This window comes from Chlorocebus sabaeus, chromosome 21 (assembly GCF_047675955.1).
Source record: "Chlorocebus sabaeus isolate Y175 chromosome 21, mChlSab1.0.hap1, whole genome shotgun sequence".
NCBI lineage: Eukaryota > Metazoa > Chordata > Mammalia > Primates > Cercopithecidae > Chlorocebus > Chlorocebus sabaeus.
Window position 1 is genome coordinate 89,591,772 of NC_132924.1, and position 15,022 is coordinate 89,606,793.

A 15,022-nucleotide genomic window follows, 5' to 3' on the forward strand; every position below is an offset into this window, starting at 1 on the left:
GGTATTTAGGGAGCATTACGCCAAAAAGTTGTAGAAGTGGGCTTAAGGAAGAAGATTCTAAAATCAAAGGAATCAGACTGTAGGAGGCCATGTGGGCGATTTCCTTTAATTCAATAGAAGAGTGTATAAGAATCAGCCAGGCATGTTGGCTCATGCCTGTAATCCCAACACTTTGGGAGGTCGAGGTTGAAGGATTGCTAGAGCCCATGAGTTCAAGACCAGCCTGGGCAACATGGCAAAATCGCATCTCTACAAAGAAATACAAAAATTAGCCAGGTATGGTGATACATGCCTGTATTCCCAGCTACTCTGGAGGCTGAGGAGGGAGGATCTCTTGAGCCCAGGAGGGAAGAGGTTGCAGTGAGCCAAGATTGTGACACCGCACAGCAGCCTGGGTGACAGCGCCACAGCCTTTCAAGCAAGCAAGCAAGAAAGAGGGAGAGAGAGAGAAAGAGAAGGAAGGAAGGAAGGGAGGGAGGGAGGGAGGGAGGGAAGGGAAAAGAGGAAGGAAGGAAGAAAGAAAAAGAAAGAAAGAAGGAAGGAAGGAAGGGAGGGAGGAAGGAAAGAATAAAGGAAAGACTCAAAGATGGTTCAGATCTCAAACTTACAGAGAGGGTAGCTATTGATGCATTGAGAAATAGGAAACTGGAAGAGGAAATCAGTTTGGAGAGAAAAGTGATGACTTTGAACATCATCGATGGCATATTCAAACATAGCTTGAAGGCAGTTGCGGAGACAGGGCTGGTCCTCGGAAGAGAGGGCCACGGGGTGTGTAGAGTTAGGTCATCACCACGAGGCTGTGAGGGCAGAGCCACAGTAGCTTCCATCACCTTGTGAATCACCAGTGCTCAGCCTGTGGCTGGCTGGACAGATGCCTGCTTATGCTGTGCTCACAGCTGTCTGGCTGCACACACAACCGCAGAGCATGCCCTCTCTGGCTAGGGCAGAAAGAAATTGAAGCCTCTTTAACTCTGCCCCCCAGCTTTGCTCCCTTGCTAGGACTTCCAGGCCATGGCTATTGAAGCCATAAGGCAGGATTACTTACTCAAGGGGAGTTAGTGGAAACAGAAGTATCGCGGAAGCCTCTTTCTTTTCAACTGTGCCTTGAGCACATCGGACGGAGTCCTCTTCATAGCACAAAACAACTTGCTCAGATTCTTAGGGTTTTACCACGGCACCCTAACAGTCTGGCCATGCATTAAGCACCCCAAAGAGAAGGACTTGCTCTGCCAGAGAGCTGACTATTCTGTATTTTACAGAGAATTCTGGAATCAGAGTCAACATCTTAGACATCTGAGTACAGACTGTAAAGAGTTAAAATATGTCTATAAGAAACAGAGCCAGACCCTGAAATTGAAAGCTCTGTACCTCCCTGCGTGCAGTCAGTTCCACGCTGTCCTCTCTCCCAGTTCTACTTAACAAAAAAAGCACATGAGTGAAATTTAGGGAAATAAGAATTCCTGAAATTAAAGCAATTAAGTTTTCAGTCAACTGTACGAAAAGCTCTAGACAAAGAGGGACTTTCTATTTCGAAATATGTATTTCCCAGGAAACCATTACTATATCTAGCTAGAATTTGTACAAAGAATGATTATGAATAAAGTATATATTCAAATGCTTCTGTTAATTTAGTCATGGTCAAAGAGGAGAGAAAGGTGATATAAGTGAACTGGCAAAGATTTTACAAGATAGTACATTTTTTGAAATTTTGTCTGCAAGACTGATTTAAATTATCTATAGATGAGCTAAATCTGTCCTATAGATCAATTAAATGAATCACTATTTTAAATATATCACATTCTTAATTACACTGAATTAAATATAATTGCATATTCACTGCATACATCATAATGTTAATTAGGGGAAACATTTTGAGTCAAATATATTGAGATATATAGCACTTCAATTTTCTTCTTATAAAAAAAGCTGTATGACTGAGTCAGGTAAAAAAAAAAATCCGGCAAATACTCATAGAAAGGTAAAGAAAGACTAGATTAATTGACATGTCACATCAAGGCTTACAAATTGTAGAGGAATTCGTACTCTTTAACCATATGACCATATGTAAGACTTTGGGTTAAGGAAGCAAGTTTGCAACAAGTTTAAAAAAACATAAAACAGGAGGCCAGGTGTGGTGGCTCACGCCTGTAATCCCAGCACTTTGGGAGGCCGAGACAGGTGGATCACGAGGTCGGGAGTTCAAGACCAACCTGACCAAGATGGGGAAACCCTGTCTCTACTAAAAATACAAAAAAGTTAGCCAGGTGTGGTGGTGGGCACCTGTAATCTCAGCTACTCAGGAGGCTGAGGCAGAGAATTGCTTGAACCCAGGAGGCAGAGGTTGCAGTGAGCCGAGATTGCGCCACTGCACTCCAGCCTGGGCAACAGAGTGAGACTCCATCTCAAAATAAATAAATAAATAAATAAATAAATAAATAAATAAATAAATAAATAAAAATTTAAAAAATAAATAAATAAAATAAAAAATAAAACATGTCGTTTACCATTGTTTCTCAGAGACATATAATTATTTTAGAAGTGGATAAGCCTTAAAATGCTCAATGCTTTTTAAAAATTTCCTGTAAAATACAGAATGTATCTAAATTTTTGGGCAACCTGTAGTGATTGGAGGACCGTGATTGTTTACTCATTTGGTCACCTAAATATCCCAAGCAATGATGTGTTCTGACAGCAGACTGATAACAGGTTTTTTTCACTCCTTGGAGTCAAAAAAAAAATCAGCAAGCGAAGCTTTTGGAAGCCACCCCATAGAGCTGAAAGAGAATTTCAAAATCAATTCGCTCAACCCCTTCCTTTACAGGCAGAAAATGTGCTAGATTGGAGGTGAAGACCCTGGAGCCAGATAGCCTAGGCTTAGTCCTAGCCCTGCATTGAAGGGAATGTGAACACTCAGTGCCTACATTTCCTTCTAGGCTTCTTGTTCTGAGATTCCGTGAATTAATATTTGTAAAATGCTTAGAACTGTGTCTAACACACTGTAAATACTGGGAACAAATTCTAAGGTCATGCTACTCATCAATGCCTCTGTGGGTTAGAACCAGCCCTGGCCCATGGACATGCTCATTCTTCTTTTAGACCAGGCTCTTAGGCATCCCAACTCAGAAATACCATAGGAGCCTATACATAGGAAGTATGATGTAGTGTAAAGAATATAGGATTCAAAATCAACAACTAGGATTCAAACTCTGATATTTATTGACTCAACTCTCTGAATCTTAGTTTCTTCATCTGTAAAATTATGATGATCATAACAAACCCAAGTCACAGACTTGTTCAAAGGAGCAAATGAGATAATGTACTTTGAAAACCATAATCTACTCTGCAAATGTTATGTAACATTATAATTGTGAGCTCTGCAAAGCCATGAGAATGTTTCAAAACTGCTTAGGACATCAAGAAGTTGGGGTGGGGAAAATTCTTAATAGGGTCTCTCCACATCCTCATTTTCCATTTATTCATTGTTTTAAAATTTATTTTTCTTATGATATAATTTTTATATATATGTACAGTCATGCATTGCTTACATTCTGAGAAATGCGTGAATAGGCAATTTTGTCATTGTGCAAACATCATAGAGTGTGCTTATACAACGAACATCATAGAGTGTGCTTATACAACCCTAGGTGATATAGCCTACTACACACCTAGACTGTATGGTGTGGCCTTTTGCTCCTAGGTCACAAACCTGTGCAGCATGTTACTCTGCTGAATACTGTAGGCAATTGTAACACAATGCTAAGTATTTGTGTATCTAAATATATCTAAAGATATAAGTATGTCTTTATAAATATACAAATATATCTTTAAATATACTAGTATATATTTATAGATATAATTGTATAAATATATCTATAGATGTACTAGTATACATATTTATAGACTAGAAAAGGCACATTACAAATATGATATTATTAGCAGGATGTGGTAGCTCATGCCTGTAATCCCAGCACTTTGGGAGGCTAAGGTGGGAGAATTACTTGAGCCCTGGAGTTTGAGGTCACAGTGAGCTACCATCACATCACTGCGCTCCAGCATGGGCGACAAAGGGAGACCCTGTCTCTCAAAAAAAAACTTAAACAAAAAAATAGAATCTTACGGGACCACCATAATATATTCAGTCTATCCTTGATTGAAATGTCATTATGCAACACATAACTATATATATGCATATATATATGCACACACACACTATATATACATACACACGCATATACATATGTGTTGTGTGTGAATATAATATAATATAATATAATATAATATAACATAATATAATATAATACAAATACTCATATCTCTACCACCAGGCTCAAAACGGAAATATTACCTGTGAAGTCCCCTGAATATTCCATCCTAGCAATAGTCCTCCCCCTCCTGGAAAAGTGGGTAAATAACAATTGTAAGTTGTGTGTTTGTCTTTCCTTTGCCTGTAGTTGCACTACACATGTGTGTGCCCAGAGAATATTATTTATTGTATGCATGGGGTTTCCTTCTTGTCTCAGAGATCTCAAGCTTTATAGTACCTTCCTGCAGCTTTATAGTGTCCACCTTATTCTTTGTCACTATTTCCCTTTCCCAGCCAGTAAAGCACATTTACCTCTCTCATTCAAATGAACTTGTAAAGAGAGATTTTAGAAAAGAGCTGGTTCACCTCAGGTTCACCTGAGCAAGGAAAGGGTGTCGATGACTGTGGAAAGTGAAGCACCGCTGCCAAAGCAGTGCAAGGACCCAGTGAATGGGAGGGTCTTGACTCGGGATAGCCACTCTGACATTCATTGGAAGTCCTAGATGGTCGCCTTGCCTTACACCTCAATGGAGAAAAGGCTAAAAAGATACGTCAAGGCAGGTTTGAAAGCTATACTAAGGAGCTTGGACTTTTCCTGCAGGCTTTTGGGAAGCAACTGAAGCTTTGAAGAAGGGAATGACAGCCTGAGACTGCTTCAAGGCAGAAGAGATAGGAGACCAGAAGGCCAGTGAGGAAGCACCTCGGCTGGGCCAGGAGTGCAGGTGTGGCTGGAAGGGCTGCCCAGAAGCAGCACTGTGGACGGAGCTGAGCAGGACTTAGTGACTGGTTAGATATAGAAAATGCCAGAGAAAGAGGAGGTGGTGATGACTGAAATTTCAGAGTTACCTAAATGCAAGCACGGTATGTTCATAACCAAAATAGGTAACAAGGAGAGCTAGGTTTGAGAGCCAAGCTAATTAGTACAGAATGCTAGTGGTTATCTCTGCTTGTTATCCAGAAAGTAAAGATTAATTTCAGCCTGAAAATCAGGGACTTAAATAAGATGATCTCGAAAGCCCTTTCCATTTTTGTAATTGTGCAATCCTCAGAACATTCCCCAGAATAGTAAGCAGAAGCAAAAGAAATTCAAGAGTTTGAACATCAGAGACAGCTGTTTTCTGATGCCTGCTCCAATGGGAACTGGGCACTGTGACTGAGCCCTCGGCTCTCGGAGTCTCCTCCTCCTTGAAACTAAGTGTGATAAAGCCTCACAGGGCTGCTGTGGGTCTTATTGTACATGAAAATGCCCACCTCAGTGCCTGGCACATTCTGGGTGCAGGAAAAAGTTTGATTTCCTCCCTCCCTTCCTTCCTTCCTTCCTTTTTCCTCCCTTTGTTACCATGGGAGAGAGTCAGGCTGGTTCGCCCCTGGTGCTGGTGTGAAACCTGCTTTTTAGACTCTTCTGCAGTCCCTGAAGCAGCTATTGTCCCAAAGAACTGCTTTCTGTCAGCGATGCTCCGTTTTACCCTAAGACATGAGAACGCCTGGCTTTGAGGGAAGCACAGGTAACAAGGAGACCCCTGGCAGCAAATGTGTAGTTGTTCTTCCAGCTAGGCCCCAGTCCCACCCTAAATGCCACATCCAGGCACTGTGTGTACCGTGCTGAGATGAAGCAACCCCATCTTTTCCACACAAATGAGCAGCAAACGTATTTGCTGATTATCTTTGAGGGACATAGTGAATCAGACTGAGATTTACTCATATTTGCACAAGGCTTTACATCTGAAATACTGAAAGCTTAATCCAAGCCTTCCCTGTTAGTTGAAGTCCTACTGTTAGAGCTCAAAGGCAGGGTGCAGCTCTGTAAGCCAGTCCCTGATGCCTTGATCCCAATCGTTGAGTTTATCAGGATTCTCCATAGGAAGAGACAAGGAGCACCTCTCCTGCAGGGAATGCGGGAGTGTTACTTTTTCCTAGAAGCTAGTGCCTCCACACCTCTTCTGCAGATCTCAGCTATGGAGAAAATGAAAAAGAAAAAGGTTGGAGTCCCCTGGCTTATGAAATTTGAATGCCTCTTGAACCTATCATGTTTATTTTTTAGCACTAAATAAGACAAGATCAAGAAGTTCTGCAGATCCTATTCCAACATTGCGCAATGTCTCTATATTTACAAATTTTATTTGGTGGGTGGGACAATAGAGACATAATTTAATCCTATTAGTTGTTGAGGAGATACTATTTAGAGATTTCACTAATTCCTGTCCTGAAGGAGAAGACTTGAAGTGTGCAATATAAATATTACATTAACCCTAATACAGAGTTCTACATTTGTGTCTTACATGTGTGCAAACAGGTGCACAGAGGCTAAAGTTCTGGTTGTATTGCTCTCCCTCCATTTACAAAAGATCAGTGAGTTCCTGCAAGCTTGCAGATTCTCTGAGGAGACCCTTAGTGGTCATCTCCTCTTCATTCTTCTGCTGGCCCCATTCAGCAAGACCAACCACAAAGCAAACTGAACAGGCAAATGGGTTTTATCTCTAGTGACTTTGCAGATGCACTAATTTTTCAGCAGCTGTCATTAAATGCTTACTGTGTGCTAGGCATAATACAGAGCCTTGGGACTAAAAGATAATAAGACAATTCCTGTGCTCTTATTGATAGAAGGTGGCTAGTTTATGGTCAAAGACTCTCATTCACACCCACCAAATTGTTTTTATATCCCAGTGGATCCATTATATCTCTGGCAGCGCCACACATCAGGTCAAGTTTGAGGCTTTGAAGGATGTCAAGCCTCCAGGATGTCACCTAGACTCAGAGATGAAGAAACACTAACAAAAGAAGAAACAAGACAAACGTAAAAACCTGACCCTGAAGAGCTACCACCTCTATAATAGAATAGTTCAAATGGCCTTAGATTTAAAATTGGTCTTTGCTCCTTTAAGGAGATTCCCTGAGCTCCGGCTATCTCTGCAAAATGGATGGTTGATCACCAATAGAAACTTAATTATCAATTAATCAGTTGCTATCCAATTGCTGGTACATCTCAGTTATCTGCTACTCCTCAGAGTAATCCATAGTACTTTAGTGAAGAAATGCTTCCAATTAAACAGGGAAATAGCACTTACTAATACATCAAAGCAAATGTCTAGACCTAAAACATTTTTATTAATTTCAAGAGTCAGTGGGTTTAGCATCTCTAAGATTCTATTTGCTAATTTATTGCCACTGAAAGTGAAGAAACAGTTGTAGATATATAAAATAGAGCATTTTAGGTGGTTTTTAATCATAAAAAGTCAGTAGATGTAAAAACTGTGCATTGCATGTGGCAGACATTTGGCCTTAAGGAATAAGGTCACTATACAGAACCTTTTGTTTGTTTGTTCATAAACAGTAAAATGATTTGAAATATACTTTGATCATTTTGTGATTATTATCATATAGAACAATAATAGAGAGTTTCTTACTTCCTAATGATTTTCCTGGACGTATAGTTACATACAAAGATGTAATGAAATTTGCTCTCCTTTTCTTCCAAGGTATACATCATTTTCCTTAATACCTTCTCCTGTTCCCATCATCTACCCCAGATTTGCCAATTCCCAGCTATCTCCTCAGGACAGTCAAGAGCCAAATACTCCCATTTGTCCCTTATAAACTCTTTTAACTTCCCCAATTTCTGGGGGGGAAAAAAAAAAAAAAAAGCTTTAATAATATAGTTTTGTATCTCTATACTCATCCCCCATCTACTTATAATTGATTAACTTGTTCATTCATTTAATTAGTATTTACTAAACATCTACTATGCATGATATTTAATCAACTACTAGCAATACCATGGTGAACGAGTAGGGTCCCTGCTCGCAGAGAGCTGCTTGGGAGAAGTTTCACATTATCTTGTAAATCACACAAGCAAATGTTAAGTTGCAGCTTGTAACCATGTTACAGCTATGCTATGGTGCACAGGTAGACGGTATTATGAGACGCTATACTAGAAGCATTTGACCTAGATAGTGGGGTCAGGGCAGGCCTCCTGAAGAAATGGTGATAAGCTAAGATCTGAAGGAGATGTAGGAGTTAATAAGGTGAATGGAAGTGGAAGGAGCATTTCAAGCAGGGAAATAGCATCTGCAGAGGCCCTTAATGGAAGAACACGTGACATATTTGGAGAGCTGAAAGAAGGCCTGCTCCCGGGCGCGGTGGCTCAAGCCTGTAATCCCAGCACTTTCGGAGGCCGAGACGGGCGGATCACGAGGTCAGGAGATCGAGACCATCCTGGCTAATATGGTGAAACCCCGTCTCTACTAAAAAATACAAAAAACTAGCCGGGTGAGGTGGCGGGTACCTGTAGTCCCAGCTACTCCGGAGGCTGAGGCAGGAGAATGGCGTAAACCCGGGAGGCGGAGCTTGCAGTGAGCTGAGATCCGGCCACTGCACTCCAGCCTGGGCGACAAAGCGAGACTCCGTCTCAAAAAAAAAAAAAAAAAAAAAGAAAGAAGGCCTGCTCACTGGAGCACTAAGAACACAGATCTGGAGAAGTTGGGCAGGGGCCGGATGATGGGAAGGGAGCCATACAGGCCATGTTAAAAATGTTGTTCTTTATCCTAAAAGCAATGGGGAAGCATGAGTGTTTTAAATAGAGAGGGATATGGTCAGATTTGTGTTTGAAAAAGAAAATCCTGCTGCAGTGTGAAGAACAGATCATCCTGGCAAGGGTAACAGTGGATGTGGTTTGTCTAGTTAGGAAGCCACTGTAGTAGTCCAGGAAGGAGTGGAGTGGCTAGGATGAAAATTGGGAGGAGGGGCACAATGGAGGTGACTGGATGGGTCTAGCAGGCATTTAAAAATGAAATTGTTGGGAATTGGTGATGGACTATATATGGGGACAGAGGGAGAGGGAGGAATTGGGGATGACACTTAGATTTCTGACTTGTGCACCTGGAGGAATGGTAGAGCCATTCACTGAGGTGTGTAGTATCCTAAGATCAGGCAAGGGGAAGACTGTGGTTTCTATAATGGGCGATGGGCGTGTTGTTGAATCTGAGGTCTCCGAGACATGTGAATGGAGATACTGAAGTGATGTTATCTACAAGTGCTGGGCTCTTTGTTTGTTTTGTTTTTATTGCATGGGAGGTCTTCCAGAAAATCTGCTAGACAAATTCTAAAAGAAATATAACACTCATGCTGGGAACTGTTCTGAGAGATTTATGTAAACTAGCTTGTTTAATAGTTACACAAGCTCTGTAAGGTAAGTACTATTTTTTTAGTTCTCTCTGCTTTATATTCCAGTTAAAATTCATCTCATCAGACTTGTCTGCTAGAAGCATTACCTTTGCGTCAAAGGCTCAGACATTTAAAAGTTTTGTTTCTCTTATAATAGCAGTAGCTAAGTTCCATCTTTAGGCATGCATGTATTGAACCATGGTGTGAATTGTGATAGTAAGGTTTTGGAGTCTATAAATAATGTCTTGTGAAATTGGAGCCATTGGGTCACTAGAAATATTTATGCCTATCTGTGGCTGTTGGTCTATTTGCATGATTATCCTTGCCATTCTCCTCCAAGCTCTGAAAAGACACACTGAAAGGTTTCTTTCCAGCTTGTTCACGTCTGGACTCACATTAACTCTATGACCATATTTTATTCAGACACTTCTGAGAAATTCATCAGGCTGTGAAGCGCGCCGTGATGAATATCGAGCAGAGTTTACCACAGCTTTGCAGCGCGTTGACTTATTCATGGGTCAATTCAGCGAAGTCCTCTTAACATCTATATCCACCTTCGTGAAAGGAGACCTCACCATCGCTAATCTTGGGACATCAGAGGGTCGCTTCATGCAGGTAAGTGCTTTCTGAGAGTAGCTGTGCCTGTTCTATCTGGTATTATGCAATTAATTTGGTTTTGTTTTTGTAGTAAGGTATTTGCAAATACTGTAAAGTCCAAATCATAGTAGAAACTGGAACACAGACTGAAAGCCAAACAGTGAAGCGTGGTCCACTTTCTGTTAAATGTGTTGTCTCTTTTGGTTAAGTTCTTGAAGCTTTCAGTTTGAATCTGGTTGCTTTAATTTTCTCATCCGGAATGGTGTGGGGTGTTTTTTTTCCCCCCCATTCATAATTTCTGTCACATGATTGGAAAATAAAATGAAACAATTAAAGCACTTCTGGGCATTTTTTTTTTTTATTTCAAGGGAAGCTACAGATCAAAGGAGAGCTATTGTGTGAACCACGCATCTCCATGAGAAGAAACATTCACATCATTGAGAAATATTGGCAGGAGTTAGGAAAGGACAACATTATCATCAAAATTCCATTGTAACTCAAGATCTCCTGATTCTGTAAAATGATAGGGTTGGATGCAAATAAGTTCAACTACAAAAAAAATCCAGATTTTATTAAGAAATGGTTTTAATGGATAGCAACAGTATTTCCATACAACAAAAGTTTCCATTTCAACTTACTGTGTTTCCTAGATACAAGAACCGTAGCACTTTGCAGAAACTAAAATACTCTCTTGTTGGATTAGTTTTTACTGTTTTGCAGTTATTGGTGCTTTCAACATGAGTTGTTAGTAGATTCTTGATGAGGGAAGAATGACAATAACATCTATGGAAATCTTGAACTTCTATGAATACTAGAAATATCTTTTAAAGGGAGATGCTCATTTCATAATTGTCTGATGTAATTAATACCCCCATCAGACAATAACCTCCAGTAAATCAACTGAGAATGATAAGCTTTTCCTATAACTTGCCTGTCTATACATCCTATGTGTGTATTCTTCTACAAAACATTTTTTTAATTACCACTCTCTTTATAGCAGCCTGGATATTGATCATTGTCATATTTTAACATGTGTAAGCTGTGTTTTTCTTGTACTAATGGCATGGTGGAATTTTTTCAAGGTCAAAAACCACGTAAATAGAACCTTCCTAGCCCAAAACTAATCATACAGGTCCTGTTATCTAATTATTCAAATAGTAATCTCCCTTCTATTGCTTTACAGTGAACTACACCTTTTCTCCCCCTCTTTCTTCTGTCCATTCCACTGTGCTTATTTACCCAACTCATCTATCTTGACCATTTAATTCTATCCTTAACTTCTCAAACTTGAAGGAAGGATTCCCCGCCCCTCCCACAGAGACATGCGCTCTCATGTATTTGAAATATGGTCACATCTATTATGTGTAAAATGTGTAGTATTGCTCTGTGTTTATACATGTTTTTAATTTACATCAATGGCATTCTATAAAATTGCAAAACTGCAAAGACAGACTGGAGAAGCTGGCGTCTATTGATTTCCTAATGTGTTCGTTATGTTGATTTGCCCCCTTTTATCTTTATTCCTGCTTTTTTTTTTTTTCCAAAATCGTCCATTACCTCGCCAATCCGGTTTTGTATGAATAAGCTTTTTATGATTACTTTAGCTCTGATGTTTTTTTAACATCAGAAGTTCCCTGGCCTATTTCCACATTCTAAAGTTGTGATAAAATTCCTTATTTAAATATGTTGCTTTATTAACTGGGTAAATTCTGCTGCGTGACACAGTCCATCGCCCAAAGGATGTGTCACGCGTCAGTCTCATTATAGAAACGCTGTAGCAAATGTTTTATTCTTGTCTGCCAGCCTTTGTATAAAATAAACTATATTTTGCCCATTAACTATGCACCCAAAACGAAAGGTAAAAATAAATGCTTATTTTATAAAAAGTACTGGTATCACTGATTTTTTAAAAGTGGCTTTTAATTTATCAAATAAGTATCAAGAACTATCTAACTTTGCTTTACTAGACAAATGAATGAAGCAAAGGAGACAGTGACACAGAACCTACCTTTAAGAAATTAAATTTTAGTAGGAAAGATAAACATATTTACCTGATAATAATAGTACATATGACACAAAGGGCTATTCGAAACCACAGAGGATCTGTTTCTCTGACGCTTGCCTAACAGAATTTCATTCCATTATATTTTATAAAGAAACCTAAAGCATTTGAAGGATCAAACAATCAACATCACTGAAGTCCAGATATTTACAGTAAATAATAGTGGGGGAGGAGTCAGGAGTGGAGCACGGATATGGCGACCTCCCACTTTAATCTGTCAGAGCAGTGACTTCCTACAAAGTTCTGTAAATGTTTTGACTGCGCCACAGTGCTAAATCTATGGCTAGGGCTAAGTTTCCACAGCTCGTGTTTTAGTAAATACGATGAAGTTTCTGTTACAAAATAGAATGGACATTTTTTTTTCCCCAAAGACAGCTGCCCTGCACAAAAAGGAACAGAAAAATGATTTTACTTCCTTCCTACCCTGAAGCCTAATGGCAAAGTTGCTTTGCAAATTTTTTTCTCCCAAGAGTTTGCAGCTGTTTCTGTCTTTCCTATTGTGCTTATGTTCAGCTCTTGCTGGGAACACAAGCTACAGCCCCAGCTGTTGGGTGCAAAGTGAATCAGGTATTTCACAGTGGTTATTTGATTAGAAAGAATTATATTGTTTAGCTAACAATATTTTGTGTATGGCAAAGAAGACATTTTTGACATGTTCCTAACGTTTAATGATATGTAACTTATCTTGTACAGGTGCAGCTATATCTGAAAATACTGATGCGTCCATATATTTAAGTCTCAATATCTGTAGAGCCATGTCAATGTAGATGAAGATTTAAAAACAACTTTATTTGCATGATCACTCTCTTGGGATGCTTTGAAGTAAAACAGTAGGGTAAGCAATGTTTGAGATAGTGTAAGTGAACAATGAGAACGTGCCTTCTTACAAACTGGGGAAGGAGATGTAGAACAGAGCCAGACTTGGGAACATTAACACAGTGTATGCAGCTACGTGGGAGAGAGAAGAGGGATTCTCATGAAGATCACAGGACTAATCACAGGGATTGTCCACGTCTCCCTTCTGAGCGCCTCGTCTAATCTACGTCCAAAACAATGCTTCCTTGATTTTTTTTTTAACAGCACTTGTATAAGGCCTTTAATCTCTAAATGCAAAGCATTGCTATTAAAATATTTGTGCATGACTGTCAGGCCAGGGAGAGTGAGTGGATCAGGGATGCAAGGGGGAGGTAGGGGGCCCTTTCAAGACTTGTTTCAAGTTCAACTCCACAAATATTCACTGGGCAACTACTGTGTGCACTACACTGTGCTTGCTCCCAGTGGCCACTGCCTGGGCACTCTCACCGCTGCTACTGAGCTCCGTGGTTCCATCCTAGCTCTTCCCACATGCCCCTTTCCCCTCTCCCAGTTACTAAATGCTGTTACTGCCCACTCATCACTCCTGTTCTCTTCTGCCTCTTAACTGGACCAGTTGGATCTTAAGTAAGAAATCCAAGGAGATAGAGATCACCCAAAAAGATGTCCCATGTTCAAGATCATTACTTATGACCACTATTTAAAGGACTGTGTTAGTAATCAGTGAACCTAAAAATAATTACTCAAGAAGAATTCATTTATCTATTGACCTCCTGTCTTCAGATTCCTTCAGTTCCCGTGCCCCCATCATGGCATATTAGTGCTTTCTTTGAGAAGCCTGTAGTATGCATCACGTTTGGAATTACTGTCATTTTAGAGTATGTAGACGCAGATCCCCAGTTCGTCAATGTTGTGAATATCTGGCAGAGACACAACTGAAGGAAGCTTCAACTTGAACAATGATTCTCTTTAGGAATTTCTAACTTACCCATCTCTTTTATAAAATGATCAGATAAAAATATTATCTGCCTCTGCCTTTTTTTATGTGTACATCATTAACTTAGTTTTAACCCTAAAGAATGTTAGCTTTGGCTTTATTATTATTATTATTATTATTATTATTATTATTATTATTTTTCACAGAGTCTCGCTCTGTTGCCCAGGCTGGAGTACAGTGGTGCAATCTTGGCTCACTGCAACCTCCACCTCCAGGATTCAAGCAATTCTTGTGCCTTGGCCTCCTGAGTAGCTGGGATTACAGGCATGCACCACCATGCCCAGCTAATTTTTGTACTTTCAGTAGAGACGGATTTTTCACCATGTTGGCCAGGGTGGTCTAGAAATCCTGGCCTCAAGTGATCTGCCCACCTTGGCCTCCCAAAGTGCTGGGATTACAGCTATGAGTCACTGTGCCCAGAAGATTTGGTATATTTCTTTAGAGGAAAATACACTCAAGAGTTCTGAAATTTCTTTTGTGTAAGAAAGAACTTTTTAGAAATAATAATTTCAGTTATGTCCATAACTAAAAATCAAGTCCAGTTTATGTTTAGTCTCCCAAAATGAATTGACACATGCCTTGAAAGACATACCTTGTACATTGTTACATGCATAGAAATTTAAAATATCGTAAATATTTGAAATCAGAGGACAAGGCTAAGCTTCTGTTTTGGCTTTTGGTAGCAAGGAGTGACTGTGATTTCTCGCATGGGTGCTTTTGGAAAGAGCAGAGAGACATTTTAAGACATGAAATATATATGATGTATCTATCAGTAGTTTCTTGAACTTTTATTACTTTTTAATTTCAGAAACAGGTATACCTTGTGTATAAATTGGCAAATTCTACAATCAACATGTTTGAAATACTGATTTGAAAGAATTGGTTATTTTAAAATTTAAACAAATTTCCTAACTTACTCGGTTTTTAGATATTCAAAATATTTTTTTACAAATGCTTCAATCTGGTATTGACTCATTTTGACTCATCTCAGAAAGTTGAAGCACACACATCAGTATTGTAACAGAGAGAAAATTGTTTTGCCTTTTGGATGTATCTGGCCTTTAAAATGTCAAGTTGGTATAGAAGGACT

General features: G+C 39.6%; 1 protein-coding gene and 1 pseudogene across 1 annotated transcript in view; one reads left to right on the forward strand and one right to left on the reverse strand.

Annotated features, from left to right (window-relative positions):
- Window positions 1–15,022, forward strand: part of MET (MET proto-oncogene, receptor tyrosine kinase) — a 117,309-nt gene that overhangs the window by 43,629 nt on the left and 58,658 nt on the right. Inside the window, exon 4 of the mRNA XM_007982678.3 lies at window positions 9,887–10,078. Coding sequence (XP_007980869.3) covers window positions 9,887–10,078 — 192 coding nt within the window. The remainder of the gene's footprint in view (window positions 1–9,886; window positions 10,079–15,022) is intronic.
- On the reverse strand, window positions 9,371–9,421 carry LOC119626334 (U7 small nuclear RNA; annotated as a pseudogene).